This window comes from Porites lutea, chromosome 5 (assembly GCF_958299795.1).
Source record: "Porites lutea chromosome 5, jaPorLute2.1, whole genome shotgun sequence".
Classification (NCBI taxonomy): domain Eukaryota; kingdom Metazoa; phylum Cnidaria; class Anthozoa; order Scleractinia; family Poritidae; genus Porites; species Porites lutea.
The window spans coordinates 2,206,090-2,221,024 of NC_133205.1; the positions used below are offsets into that span (position 1 = coordinate 2,206,090).

General features: G+C 38.7%; 3 protein-coding genes across 5 annotated transcripts in view; 2 read left to right on the plus strand and 1 right to left on the minus strand.

The window, feature by feature from the left end:
• Positions 1–427: 427 nt before the first annotated feature.
• On the plus strand, positions 428–3,392 carry LOC140936444 (uncharacterized). Of its 2 annotated transcripts, none has more exons than XM_073385918.1 (2): positions 428–1,135; positions 2,210–3,392. In XM_073385918.1, exons 1-2 carry the CDS (start codon positions 446–448, stop codon positions 2,354–2,356), a joined length of 837 nt encoding a protein of 278 aa, XP_073242019.1. In that variant the 5' UTR covers positions 428–445; the 3' UTR covers positions 2,357–3,392. The 2 variants fall into 2 exon arrangements, with proteins under 2 accessions (XP_073242019.1, XP_073242020.1); XM_073385919.1 differs by having other exon boundaries at positions 2,214–2,369.
• Positions 3,393–4,454: 1,062 nt separating this feature from the next.
• Positions 4,455–14,935, minus strand: part of LOC140936437 (prostaglandin E synthase 2-like) — a 30,267-nt gene continuing 19,786 nt past the window's right edge. The window contains exon 5 of the mRNA XM_073385911.1: positions 4,455–4,707. Coding sequence (XP_073242012.1) covers positions 4,573–4,707 — 135 coding nt within the window. The 3' untranslated portion in view covers positions 4,455–4,572. The remainder of the gene's footprint in view (positions 4,708–14,935) is intronic.
• On the plus strand, positions 12,852–14,660 carry LOC140936450 (uncharacterized). 2 transcript variants are annotated; one of them, XM_073385926.1, is made up of 2 exons: positions 12,852–13,611; positions 14,439–14,660. In XM_073385926.1, exons 1-2 carry the CDS (start codon positions 12,868–12,870, stop codon positions 14,454–14,456), a joined length of 762 nt encoding a protein of 253 aa, XP_073242027.1. In that variant the 5' UTR covers positions 12,852–12,867; the 3' UTR covers positions 14,457–14,660. The 2 variants fall into 2 exon arrangements, with proteins under 2 accessions (XP_073242027.1, XP_073242028.1); XM_073385927.1 differs by lacking the exon at positions 14,439–14,660 and adding an exon at positions 13,999–14,384.

Consider the following 14,935-nt stretch of genomic DNA (forward strand, 5'->3'; position numbering starts at 1 on the left):
GTCTCCAGGTTTTAGATCTCCGGAGGTTGGCATCTCTGCACTCCTGGGAAAATAAACAAAGATCACAGTCCCGACGACTTCGACTCCGAACATTGCAACATCGCCTTCCTTTTAGGCTCACTTATGTCTCGCGTTTAACTAAAGATTGATTGATTGAGAAACTAAAAGCCACTCGCTGTTCCCGCCCCAATCTCCTCGCGGCTTCACCGCTCACTTAGCTTCGTTTTTCCCGCTCGCTAAACAATGACACCAGCTACGCAGGCTAGTCTGACCGGAGGCAAGGCGAGAGACTACTCACAGGCTAGTAATTCCACCCTACACATACGGTAATAACCCTTGATGACGTCAGGGAATTTCCCTGTTTAAAATAAATTAGTATTCCAAGATATAAAAGGACGGGATTAGTTCTTATTCCGAATCGCCGCCCGTTCGTGTTGACACCGCCATGTCTTCACGAACTAATTATAACACCACAATCAAAATTCTCCAACGAGCTTTCAAAGCTGTTCTTCTCCAGATTGTTCACAGTTTAGAGAAAGATCAGCAAGAGGAGCTAAGTTTTCTTTTCAACGAGTTTATTAGTACGACAAAACCTGATGATGCTTTAAACATTATATCTTCGTTAGAAAACGCGGGGAAGATCTCTTGGAGCGATGTATCTTTTCTAAAGGAAGGTTTGGAGGACGTAAAGAGGCTGGATCTTGTAGAGAAGTTGACGGTCTTCGAGGTCAAGAGAAATTTGACAGTTCTTCTTGATTTTTATGCAAGAAAGAGGCAAGGAATGGAATCATGCTGCCAATCTGTTCCGGATCCCATGGAAAGGGTCGCAGGATATTTGTTGAAAATTACTAGAGAGGTCTTTCAAGACGGATTCGATGTTAGTGAGAGGGTCAGATCTTTATTGGTGGAGTCGAGAGAAGATATCAAAAATCTCATGCTTGTGCTTAAAGAGAAGTGTGACCAAAAACTGTCTGACCCATGGAGTAAGCTAACTCTGTGTATCGTCATCAGCGGTGAAATTCTTGCCGTGGCTTTGGCGAATCATGAAGAGCCACACCAGAAGCAGGAAGTCATGAAGCTGCTCTTCACAGCAGCTGAAGATCTCTGCTCTCGAATATTGAAACTGGGAAATTGGGTAAGTTAAAGTGAAATTTACTAGTTGAGTACTCAACGATTTATACTATTTTACTGATTTCAGGTCTAGTTTTATAATAAATGGCAGTTTCATATTGTTTTTGTGAAGGATGTTATAAATCTTGGCCTATGAATAATTAAAACACATCCCTTGCTTTGAGGTGATTGGTTTTAATGAAACACGTGATGTGAATCGAAATTCGAAAGTAGATATGGAAAGCGGAACTCGTTACGACCTGCATGAGGATACAACACTACTATAATACTTATGTTTTTCCCTCACCTTTTGACGAGTTTATGATGAAAAGGAAGCTTTGACGGCACGTCCGTGAGTTAAAAAGAAAGCGGCTAAAATTGCGTCTCCCATGAACAGCTGAAACAGGAAGACGCTTGGTGTACTTTAATCCAGAGGTGTCGATCGTTACCCAGGGATCTGTCTTGCTTGTGACAGCCGAGCGTTCTTAGCGACGTTTCATCGCGAAGCACGCAGAATTCACAAAGGAATAGATTGTTCACCCACATCAAAGATCAAAACACTCCTTTTTTAAAAAGCTTTCTATTAGGATATTCAATATTTTATCTCGGTACATGTGAAATTCGACGTTTGAACCGGGCGGGCCGGCCTTAATTGATTTAAAAACATCTATTGTCAAGCGCCATTGAGCTCATAGAAATGGCGCTATATAAGACCCGGTTCAAACGTCGAATTTCACATGTGCTGATTTTAATGCGAGAGTTAAATGCATGTGAAGTGCGACGGTTTGAATCAATGAAATTCGACTCTTCAAGTTAAATGCGCCTTTCGCCGTATCTGCGACTGAAACAGTCGAAGATTCCACTTAAGTTCGACTTTTGATTTCAAACGTTGCATTTCACATGTGCCGAACTTAATGCATGAATTTTAGTAAATTATTATGATTCATTTAGAGACACTGGGAATATTGACGGCGAACAGATTATTGTCATTTTTATGAATGTCATTATTATCATGTTTATTATTGTTATTATTATAACTTAAATGTAAGATATGGCTGGAAATTCTTTTTGACCTACGTTTTGGTTTGCTTTTTTTTAGGAAGATTTTTGCAAGCATGTGACAAAACGGTACCATCTTGCTTATAACCAGAATGCAGTGTCAGATACAGAAGCCACCAACCTAACCATCGAAGAGCAGATAGAGGATATACTCCAACACTTGAAGCAGAACAACGTCTTCTCTTAGAAAGTCTGTTAAATCCTAGTGTTCATAAGTGACGGGGTTGGAGTCGTTTAAGTGCTTATGACATAGCGAATATTAAACATTGGCTGTGTAAGTTTAGTTATTAGCTCGACGTAATCAAATGTAAAAGAATCAGAACGCTTTCATCCGCTTCTGGTTCCGTTAGTTAAGGGTTATTTTTTCACTCGATTTTTGGCTTTGCGCTTTTAATTCTGATAACGACTCCAGCTCCATCGCTGGCGAAGACCATCCTTAACTGCTCGCTCTTTCTTCATTTTTTTTCATTTTGTTCTTTTCAGTAGTGAATAGTAAAAACAAAGAAACAAAAACCCGGAAAACACAAAAAAATTTAGAGATGTAAAAAAGACCGAAAAAATGAGAAAAAGAAAAAAAAGCCAACAAACACAGAAATATGAAGTCTTGAGAAAAAGAAAAAAAAAAAGAAAAAGAAATTGAAAGTTTCGAGGAACAAAGAAAAAAGGTATACAAAACTTTGTCTCCAAAAACAAAAATAAAACGAAGCAAAATATGGCGGTTAGTACATCTCATAAATAAAGGTTATTGAGGTGGTTTTGCTAATGAGCTGCCTTGAAAAAAAGAGAAAGAAAAAAAAAAGAAAAAAAAAACATACAAAACCGAAGTCTCGAGAAACAAAGAAAAACAAAGTTTTAACGAAAACGATATACGAAACATTGTCTCAAGAAACAAAGAAACAAGAAGTCTCAAGAAACAAAAAAAAAAATATGTATGGCGGTACAAAAAAAAAATGAAACAAAATATGGCGGTTAGTACATCTCAATAAATAAAGATTATTGACGTGTTTTCACAAATACGCTGTCTTGTTGTTTATTCAGTGTTTGTTTGCATATGGGGCTAAAGGGCGGATATTTTCCTTGACCCATCGACACTAACAATGCCCTAAGCAGCCATGCAGTGTTGAACATGGGCATAGCTACCCGTTCGCAGGAACGCACGTGCGCGCAAAACAAAACGAAAAACAGCAAAGGAGTTAAAGGGAAGGAAAATGATCTATAGCTGAAAAGAGTGTCATTGCCTGTGTGAACTAAACTTAATCTGCTTTCAAATAATGTCTCGAACCATAGTAAAGTGTTTCCTTGATTCCACAACACGCGAGGGCAACGGCTCTACATCCATGGGATATGTCTCCTCACCACACTGATTAGAAACAGTTCAAACTGAGTACTAGGCACCGCGTGGAAACCCTCTAGGAGACGGGAAAGGGTGGATTTGGAGAACTGTGCGTACCTCTAAAAAATTCCTTACTATGCCCCTGTGTGTTTATTTATCACTTACCACAGGAGGAGGGAAAAGTGACAATCCATGGAGAGGGGAGGGATGAATTACCCAAACGCCATTATTTCATAGATTATTCTTTTGTTTGCAATTGCAACCACAGCTTAAAAATGAAACCATGCTAAGCACCTGACCTCTTCAGCAACACGGTGAGTAAAAGTGGAAATAATTACCTAGATAATACCTTTCTGACCTTGTGACAAGTTTCCACCCCTCCCCCTCACCCCCAGCATGTACAAATTTCTAAGAAAAAAGAAAGCTCATGGTTGTCAAAGTAATTATAGATTTCCCTTATCCACTCAAGTATCTGCTTCTAAAAGCATATGACCTCCATTTGATGGAAGTGGTCCTTTACAACGATTGTATCACTGGCTGCATGTGGTGCATAAACAAATCAAGAGATGTTTTACACCCTTTGTGATTGGCTAACTGTTTACCGCCACTCTATTAGCCAATCAAAGGTAAAACCTTAAAAAGCCATCTTATTACCAATCAATAAATAAAAGAACACTTTTCAAGATCAAATAAATTACTTCCCTTGAAAAAAACAAAACAAAAGAAAACACAAAATGCCAAAAACAATCTAGACCATATGCTAGTAGTAATAGTAATGGATCATTATCCTTTACCTACAGAATTTTGACCAGGATTACTAGTAGATAACGCATGAAAAGCACAAATTTTGGCTTTGTCTAAAGAACTTAGACAATATTTCATGTCCCCTTTTTACATACACATGGAATCATGTGTGTACATTGTCCACAGTGATATCCTATTTCTACAAGTAGGTCATTTCTGTAAGATTTATTTACACTTTGCAGTAATGTTTGGCTGAAAACTGTCCATGGTCCTGTTGTCCAAGTATCCATAGCTGATATTTCTGCACCTTTACTGCCAAATAAATCTTAAAGAGTTTGAGCCCCAGTGTGCGTCTTGACAGTTTCTTTCACTCGGTCATACCATGGTTTCATTGTTGTGTGTGTCATTAGGTCTTGGAAAGCGTCAAGTCCTTCCAAGCCACTTAACACACCATACACTGCCTGGAAAACAAGAAGACTACCTTATTACAATGACATTTAATTTATAATATTACGTGTAGGTGAAATATGACAGTCCGGGTTAGTGCAGTCTTGTGTAGTACTGTTCTTGACAGTGACTGACATTTTGAAAAACTGCGAGGAAGTCATCGTCAAAGTCAAAGCAAGTTGTGTATTGCCAGTTGACTGTACTAAACTGATTGGTCAACTAAGTTGTGATGTTATTCCAATGTTACTTAGTTGCGACCTACTTATGACATGACTCCTGAGTTCAAACGATTAAACAAAAAATATAGCTGACAGACGACCAATAACATCGCGACATAATTGACCAATCAAATCTATAACCAGACTATAATACCATAAACTGACGTGATACAACTCACTTTGACTCTGAAGATGACTACCCTCAGGTTGTCGAAACGTCAGTCACTGTCAACAACAACAGTCCTGTTCAGGACTACGTTCACCCGGACGATCAAACTCAACCTTTTGAAATGACTCCTGGGTTCACAAAAAATATTATTGATAGTAACACCAAACATTTAAAAGGATTTGCAATTGGGCAGGAAAAGTTAACTATTATTACAAAAAGACAAAAAAAATGATCGTTGCAGTGAACGCAATTTATGCAATTGCGTAAAGAAGTTACAGGGGATGAAGATCTCTACTCTCGGATATTTAAAGTGGGAAGTTGGGTAAGTCAGTTAAGTGAAATTTAATTAGTTGAGTAATCAACGACATTTTAAACCTTAGGTTTGGTTTAAAAAAAATTTCATGATTGCAGTCCGATTTCGCTTTGCCTTTAATGTCGGATGCTTTCTTTCTATTTCAAGAAATTAACCTTAATAATTCAAACACACCCCGTGCTTTGATGCGGATTGGTCAGTCGAATGAGGCGTGGCACGAATCGAAAACCGAAAGTAGTAGAATCAAAGCGGAATACTTAAGGACCTACCTAATATAATAAAATTTTAAATTCTTTACGCTTGTTTTTAGAAGTATTAACTTTGTCCAAAATCCTTCCGCTCTCTTCTAAGCCATTCAAATTGAAAAGAAGACAGCTGAAATTTATATTAGCCGTAGTGCATGCTAGGTTCACACCTGACAATATACAGCGGAAAACTTTTGCGCCGCGACGAAAGTCATATACCGCTGGCCAGATAGGGCTTCAGTTCGTATATAAGAACGGTGATTCCATCGCGAATTCTGTAGCGGAGCGAAGCTGCGCTGCGCGCTGCCGATCTCAAAAGTGGATGGTTGCATACCTGGGATAGGTTCTGTGACAGACTTTGGTGCACGTATTTCATTCAGATCGTAACGAAAGGGAATAAGCAGAGCTACTGAGACGACTGTGAGGATTGGTGTGGCATGATATTCGATGTAGGAGAACGACTTGTTCCAGTTCTCTGCTATTGCTGTTCATTGTACCTAAAAGCTTTTTGAGACGGCACGAAAAGCTATCCGATATAGTGTGAAAGTGGCCTTTAAGGGTGGATTTACCTCCACTGTCGTGAACCACTGTCGCGTAATTTTCACGTGCGCACGAGCGTAAATAAAATAGAGGTGATGTATGAAAGGCCGCGCGTAAACGTAAAAGTTGAGCGAGATTCAACTTTTGTGTTTACGCGTGACCTTACATACATTGCCTCTATTTTATTTACCCGCGTTAAAATTTAGACTGCGAACAGTCCCTCAGGATGGTCACGCGAGCGAAGAAATCGAGCGAAGCGAGCGAAAGCCGAGGGAAGCTGGGGAGGAGGCGCCTCTCTCCCGTTTCCCTCTCGACCAATTCGCTCTCTCCAGTCCTGCAGAGCTTAGACTCGACTGAGTGAAGAGGGACTGCTCGCGGTCTAGTTAAAATTACGCAACAGTGAAATTCAACTTTTTAATTCAGGCTTGTTTGCAACTCGATCACCGTGATTTAGCCTTCCTTGTATGCTACCGGTGATTCTCCCCAACCGACTCAGAAAGTGGCCTCATCTGTTTTTATTTTCTTTCCCTCGTTTCGTGAGCTGAAATCAGCAAAAATCAAGCGCCTGTATCGATTTAATTTCTTTTTTTGTAGGTAAACGTTAGGTTTAAGTATCACGCGGTGCGATCAAGGTTTGCGTTTTCAACAATTTGTCAGAAAGAGTTATGCGCCCACGTGCAGAAGCGACACCATCTCGTTTACAATCAGGATAGCTCAACGTCGAATGCGAAAGCCTTTGACCTGACTGTTAAAAAGGAAATAGCGCGGAGGTAGTGAAGCACTTGAAGGAGACCACTCAGTTTTCTCGTAGAAGGGCTTGAGGGCGGAGTTTATTTTCAATGCAAAAAAAATGAAAGAAAAAAGAAAGAAAAAGAAAAAAATTTTGCTGAATGGAAGGGAAGAAACTGAAAAGAGGTTTATTATTTAAAACAATCATTTTTTTGAACCCAGAATTGATACTTTCCGCGCGGTTAGATTACGCTTGGGCAGGAGCCCATCAAATGGAGCCTCCATCTCCATTAATTTCTTGAGTCAACCCTTTCCCGAGTAGAGTTATAAATAGAACGGCTTGTTTCCCGCGAAAAGTGTCATATTTCGCGAGTCTCGTATGTCACCGTGAAAAAATAGTGCTGGATGAAGTCGAACTCAGAAGCCCGTCCTTCGACCGTTTTCCTTTTTTTACTATACGTCCATTTTTACAATTTTACAGCCGCCGGGATCTGGGTGTCATGAAATAAAAGTTAATAAACTACCCGACTGAGACTGAGCATGAAGCGATGGGACAAAGACAGCGAACTGAGGATCACTGAAAGGTTATCTTTGCGAGTGTTTTCTTTTTTACCGTCATACATCCCACATGTAAGCATGCCCTTCGAAAAATGTCGACGTCTGTGGACGATTTGGAACTTTTCGATGATCAGTCTGATCAGCGCCGAAAAAGTGCCAGGATCATTTGATTTTTGTCATCACCGTGGAGTGGATTTCGCCAGTCAAGCAGGCGAGCGATGACCTAAGTAGCAACTAACGAGGAATGCTTTAGTTCCGAAATTTGAGAAATTGCAGTCTTCCTTTACAACTGACTTATATTACCATGAGTGTTGCGTGATAAAACTGGCACTTGGAAAGTTGAACAGAAGAGAAATAGTTGCTCGACTGTGAAGCCATCTCAAAAGTTTGCTAACGGAGGAATTTGTGACATCGCGCTCCAGTCCAAAGACCCACTTATCTCAAGAAAAACAAAATCGATTGTATCTGCGCCAAAAGAATTAATTAAAGGACAATTCTCAGCAGTTAATGTAGAAATTTAAGCTCAATTCTTTCCTTCGAATTCGCATCTGTAGATCACTTTTCGCGAGAAAACAATGTTAAATAGCTGGGCCTGGCGTTACAAAACATTGCAGGGAATCATCACACTAGCTGACGGACAACAGGGACAAAACAACCACAAGTACTACAAGTATTTATTCAGATAAACGCATTTCAGAAAAAAAACCTTGAAAAGCTAGAAATTTGATTAATATTGAGTCATTTAGCCAAAATAAAAACCTTAACGCTTAAAAAAAAATGGCTAAAGCGAATCCTGTTAGAACTACAGACTGCAGGAAGTAGTTAATCATTACGCATGGAACAGACCAGCTTCATGGCCTCTTATTGTGAGACAAGCAGCCAAAATTAAGATCAACATAGCCAGAGTTTAAAACTCTCCACAGCAGAATCTACCCTTAGAAAGAAAAGAAAGAAAATATCTGAGGGATGAAAACGCTTAAGTCACGTTTCACTAGCTTATGATTGTGTTTGGCCTGTCAACACCGAATTTCCCGCTGTTTGATTGAGTACAATAGCACTGTCATTTCGTCGTTGTGATTGGCTCTTCCCACTGTCGGCGCGCGAAGTCTCCTCTGGGAACCGATCTAATTATAAATCTACTCGGGAAAGGGTTGACTCCAAGGGCTTGTATGGGAGATGGAGGCTCCATTTGATGTGCTCCTGGCTTGGGTCAGGTTGAATAACAAAAAATGGCTCGTGAAAAGTATGTTACGACGAAAAGTGACGACGTAAACATCATAAGCAAATGACGGAAAAAATCTGAATAATTGACGAGAAAAGAAATTGCGAGGTCGTGTAAATTCAAGAGCCATAGAACTTTCGAATGAACGTTTGAAAGTCTGATCACTTTCCTAATATTTGAGATGACTTATTATAGTGCGCGTTCTAAAAGAAAGTTTTGGCAAATGATAAGACGGAAAAAATTATAATAGTTCCAAGAGCACAAGAAACACAAAAGTTGAAAACATATCAAGAGAAACAAACAGCATAAACACAATAACTGCAAATCTAAGTGTCGGCTAGGATTTGCGGAAAAGTAGAAAAGGATTGTCATTAGTCGGATGCTCAGATGTTTCCTAATTAACTTAAGGAAACGTTTTATCCTCTTCTGTTTCAAGGTTAACTGTAGTCAATTAAGTCTGTGACGTTTTTATAAAGTGTATTGCACTGGTTGTTTGTTACAATAACCGTTTTATCCTCTCCTGCTTCAAGGTTAACTTTAGTCAATTAAGTCTGTGACGTTTTTATAAAGTGTATTGCACTGGTTGTTTGTTACAATAGTCGTTTTATCCTCTCCTGCTTCAAGGTTAACTTTAGTCAATTAAGTCTCTGACGTTTTTATAAAGTGTATTGCACTGGTTGTTTGTTACAATAATCGTTTTATCCTCTCCTGCTTCAAGGTTAACTGTAGTCAGTTAAGTCTGTGACGTTTTTATAAAGTGTATTGCACTGGTTGTTTGTTACAATAATCGTTTTATCCTCTCCTGTTTCAAGGTTAACTATAGTCAGTTAAGTCTGTGACGTTTTTATAAAGTGTATTGCACTGGTTGTTTGTTACAATAATCGTTTTATCCTCTCCTGTTTCAAGGTTTCACTGTAGTCAGTTAAGTCTGTGACGTTTTTATAAAGTGTATTGCACTGGTTGTTTGTGACAATAACCGTTTTATCCTCTTCTGTTTCAAGGTTAACTGTAGTCAATTAAGTCTGTGACGTTTTTATAAAGTGTATTGCACTGGTTGTTTGTTACAATAATCGTTTTATCCTCTCCTGCTTCAAGGTTAACTGTAGTCAGTTAAGTCTGTGACGTTTTTATAAAGTGTATTGCACTGGTTGTTTGTTACAATAATCGTTTTATCCTCTCCTGCTTCAAGGTTAACCGTAGTCAATTAAGTCTGTGACGTTTTTATAAAGTGTACTGCACTGGTTGTTTGTTACAATAATCGTTTTATCCTCTCCTGCTTCAAGGTTAACTGTAGTCAGTTAAGTCTGTGACGTTTTTATAAAGTGTATTGCACTGGTTGTTTGTTACAATAATCGTTTTATCCTCTCCTGTTTCAAGGTTTCACTGTAGTCAATTAAGTCTGTGACGTTTTTATAAAGTGTATTGCACTGGTTGTTTGTTACAATAATCGTTTTATCCTCTCCTGCTTCAAGGTTAACTATAGTCAGTTAAGTCTCTGACGTTTTTATAAAGTGTATTGCACTGGTTGTTTGTTACAATAACCGTTTTATCCTCTTCTGTTTCAAGGTTAACTGTAGTCAATTAAGTCTGTGACGTTTTTATAAAGTGTATTGCACTGGTTGTTTGTTACAATAATCGTTTTATCCTCTCCTGCTTCAAGGTTAACTGTAGTCAGTTAAGTCTGTGACGTTTTTATAAAGTGTATTGCACTGGTTGTTTGTTACAATAATCGTTTTATCCTCTCCTGCTTCAAGGTTAACTGTAGTCAGTTAAGTCTGTGACGTTTTTATAAAGTGTATTGCACTGGTTGTTTGTTACAATAATCGTTTTATCCTCTCCTGCTTCAAGTAGTCAGTTAAGTCTGTGACGTTTTTATAAAGTGTATTGCACTGGTTGTTTGTTACAATAATCGTTTTAGCCTCTCCTGCTTCAAGGTTAACTGTAGTCAATTAAGTCTGTGACGTTTTTATAAAGTGTATTGCACTGGTTGTTTGTTACAATAACCGTTTTATCCTCTTTTGTTTCAAGGTTAACTATAGTCAGTTAAGTCTGTGACGTTTTTATAAAGTGTATTGCACTGGTTGTTTGTTACAATAATCGTTTTATCCTCTCCTGTTTCAAGGTTTCACTGTAGTCAGTTAAGTCTGTGACGTTTTTATAAAGTGTATTGCACTGGTTGTTTGTTACAATAATCGTTTTAGCCTCTCCTGCTTCAAGGTTAACTGTAGTCAATTAAGTCTGTGACGTTTTTATAAAGTGTATTGCACTGGTTGTTTGTTACAATAACCGTTTTATCCTCTTTTGTTTCAAGGTTAACTATAGTCAGTTAAGTCTGTGACGTTTTTATAAAGTGTATTGCACTGGTTGTTTGTTACAATAATCGTTTTATCCTCTCCTGTTTCAAGGTTTCACTGTAGTCAGTTAAGTCTGTGACGTTTTTATAAAGTGTATTGCACTGGTTGTTTGTTACAATAATCGTTTTATCCTCTTCTGTTTCAAGGTTAACTGTAGTCAATTAAGTCTGTGACGTTTTTATAAAGTGTATTGCACTGGTTGTTTGTTACAATAACCGTTTTATCCTCTCCTGCTTCAAGGTTAACTGTAGTCAATTAAGTCTGTGACGTTTTTATAAAGTGTATTGCACTGGTTGTTTGTTACAATAATCGTTTTATCCTCTCCTGTTTCAAGGTTAACTGTAGTCAGTTAAGTCTGTGACGTTTTTATAAAGTGTATTGCACTGGTTGTTTGTTACAATAACCGTTTTATCCTCTTCTGTTTCAAGGTTAACTGTAGTCAGTTAAGTCTGTGACGTTTTTATAAAGTGTATTGCACTGGTTGTTTGTTACAATAACCGTTTTATCCTCTTCTGTTTCAAGGTTAACTGTAGTCAATTAAGTCTGTGACGTTTTTATAAAGTGTATTGCACTGGTTTTTTGTTACAATAATCGCCTTTACCAGCTGTTTCTGCAGCTTTATTTGGTATTATTTAAGGTCAACAAGGTTGCCATTTGCCTCGTCTTATGACTGATTTTTTAAAGTACAGTATAAAACAACTGCTAACAAATGGCTCTTGCTGGTAATGAATAATATATAGATCTAGCCTTTTGCATGCAGAGCTAAAAGCGGAGCTCTCTGTATCAATAGGGACTTAAAAATCCAACGACGCACTGGCGACGAGAACGTCGCTTAAAAGGTGAATTTGCGTTCTTTTGGTCTTTTTAGCGATTATTCGTACCCAAGTACTTTGCCATATGTAGGCGAACCCTCCTGAAGCTGTATTTCAGGTGACCACATCCAAGATCAGAAACTCAGAAATAAAATTTCGTCGTCGCTTGTTTACGTCTTCCATAAAACACGAAATTAGGCATTTTCATGTCGTAGTCGTGCAAAAAAGGGGAAAGATATGTAAAAAAAAAAGTGTGATGCACGTGCGAAGTCGTTGTTTTGCTTATAAAACCTATTGTTTTTTGACGTTATCGTTGTCGTCTGCGTCGTTGGATCTTAAAGTCCCTATTATTTCAAACCTGGAGGGGTGCGAAAGGGGTACAGTACTTTTTTTCGTGGAAAATGGTATATAAATTGGGTAAGGGGTTGGACCTCGGGGTGGAGCCTCCCCGAATAAACTTTTGTTGAGTACTCCCCGGGCAAATTCCATCCATAAAAATTGTTTTCAGCTGTTTTTATTTGCTCATATTTCAACTTAAAAATCTCACGTTTGCCGTTGCAGGTAAACATGATGCTTAATCTCTCTTATAGTGAGCTAAGCAACAACGAGGGCGACGGCTAGGGAAACGTCACTTAAAAAGTGAATTCGCGCGGCTTCATACAGTCTTTGATGATTGATTTCGATTACGATCGATTATTATCGATTATCGGTTTATCGATTAACTATGCGTCTGGAATGTTTGCAATCATGCCCAATTGTCTCGAAACGGCAACCAAACGAGAAATTTCCAGTCTTTTCTAAAGACTGCAAAATAAAATAGCTTACTAGAAGGGGTCAGCAGCTAAAGGCCCTGAAGCATCTCAGGCTATTGGTTTAGGCGACTGCCGAAGCAACGAGTCTTAAATAATACTGATAATACAATGGTTGCACCAGTTATTTAAGAAAATAACAAAAAACAAACATGACGTCAGGGAATTTCCCTTTGTTATATTAATTAATATTCCAAGGTATAAAATGACGGAATGTTCTCATTCCGACTCGCCGCCCGTTTGTGTTGACACCGCCATATCATCACAAACAAATAACACCATCATCGAATATCTCCAACGAGATTGCAGAACTGTTCTTCTCCAGATTGTTCACAGTTTGGAGAAAGATCAGCAAGAGGAGCTTCGTTTTATTTTCGGAGAGCTTATTAGGAAAGAACCTGGTGCTTTAATTATTATATCTTCTGTATCTTCCTTAGAAAATACGGGAAAGATCTCTTGGTCAGACGTGTCTTTTCTAAAGGAAGGTTTGGTGGAAGTAAAGAGATTGGATCTTGCACAGAAGTTGACAGAATTGGAGGTCATAAGAAATTTGACAGTTCTTCTTGATTTCTATGCAAGAAAGAGGCAAGGAATCAGCGAATCAAGTAGTTCTCCTCTTGATTCAGTGGAAAAGGTCGCAGGGTATTTGCTGATGATTACTAGAGAGGTATTTCAAGATGGATTCAATGTTAGTGAGAGGGTGAGATCTTTGTTGGGGGAGTCGAGAGAAGATATCCAGAATCTCATGCTTGTGTTTAAAGATAACTGTGACCAAGAACTGTCTGATCCATGGAGTAAGCTAACTCTTCTTATCGTCATCAGCGGTGAAATTTTTGCCGTGGCTTTGGCGAATGAAGAGCATCACCAGAAGCAGGAAGTTATGAAGCTGCTTTACACAGTGGCTGAAGATCTCTGCTCTCGGATTACTAAGCTACCTAAGGGAAGTTGGGTGAGTGAAAAATGATATTCAGTTTTACTTAAAATAAACTGAAACAGGTGTAGCTATTTTTTTTGTGTTTTTATTTTTTGTGTATTAAATGAGCTTCTCGAGCCTTTCTCACTGCATCACGGTTGCTGCATATGAGTTCAAGTGGGATTAGAATGACGTCGTTGATTGAATGTCCAGTATGACTAAAATGTAGAGAGACAGGAGTGCGATCATTGAGTTTCTTGTGGTTCGAGATGGATTGGCGTTCTCCAAATCGTTCATTTCGTTGATGTTAATGGTCTCTCCGATGTACTGACATTTACATTTGTTGCATTAAATTAAGTAGATAATTTATAAGATTTTTGGATTTGCAGGATAAGTAGTCAATGATTTTTCTTTGTTCAATAGTTGCGGTAAAAATGTAATTTGCTCGGCTTTCGTGGAGAAAGGGACAGGTGAGACAGCATGGATGGTTGCATTTGTAAACTCCGGCACGTTGTTGCGTGTGAGGTGTGTTGCTGTGTAGCGTGGAGTGTACCAAAAGGTCGCGAAGGCTTGCATGACGTCTGTAAGCAATAACGGGCTGCACAGGGAAGGAGTCCCCGATGCGCCCGCGATTCTGCCCAACTGACTGAAAATCACTACATCTGTTTTTTTTTTTCTTTCGTTCGTTTCATTGCTATTAATAAGGTTAAAGACCCGTAAGGTGAAACCAGTAGAAAGCCCAGTCAACAAGCGCTTGTATCAATTTAGTTAATTTTTCCAGGTAAACGTTAGGCCTAAGTATTATGTTGCAACCAAGGTTTGTGTTTTCAGTTAAAAATTGGTTCTTTAATATAATTTTCCAGGAAGAGTTATGCGACTAAGTGCAGAAGCAATATACCATCTTGTTTACAATCACTCTCAGGCTAGCTCAACGTCGGATGCGGACGCCACTGACCTGACTGTCAAAAAGGAAAAAGCGGAGTCCAGCACTTGAGGGAGACTACCTTTTTCTCGTAGAAAAGAAAGATGAACAAAAAAAAAAGCGAAAAACAAATGTTGCTGAATCGTAGGGAAGAAAGTGAACAGAGGTTTGTTATTAAAAACATCATTTTTTTTAATCCAGTGTTGATGCTTGCCGCGCGGTTAGATTACGTTTGGGTCAGGGTGAACAATATGAAAATGGCTCATGAAGTTACGACGAAAAGTAAGGACCTAAACACCATGAGGAAATGACGAAGTATACGAAAAAAAGAAATTCTGAGATTGTGTAAGTGTTATCACTTTCTTAACATGAGATGAGCCATTATTATTGTTGGCGTGATCCAAAGAAAGTTTACGCGAAAGGTAGGACAGAAAAAAC

Bases quoted from the DNA above. Each gene is read 5' to 3' on its own strand.
- LOC140936444 (XM_073385918.1), top strand. From the start codon at position 446: ATGTCTTCACGAACTAATTATAACACCACAATCAAAATTCTCCAACGA. The intron at 1,136-2,209 runs GTAAGTTAAAGT...GCTTTTTTTTAG, and splicing joins TATTGAAACTGGGAAATTGG to GAAGATTTTTGCAAGCATGT.
- LOC140936450 (XM_073385926.1), top strand. From the start codon at position 12,868: ATGACGGAATGTTCTCATTCCGACTCGCCGCCCGTTTGTGTTGACACC.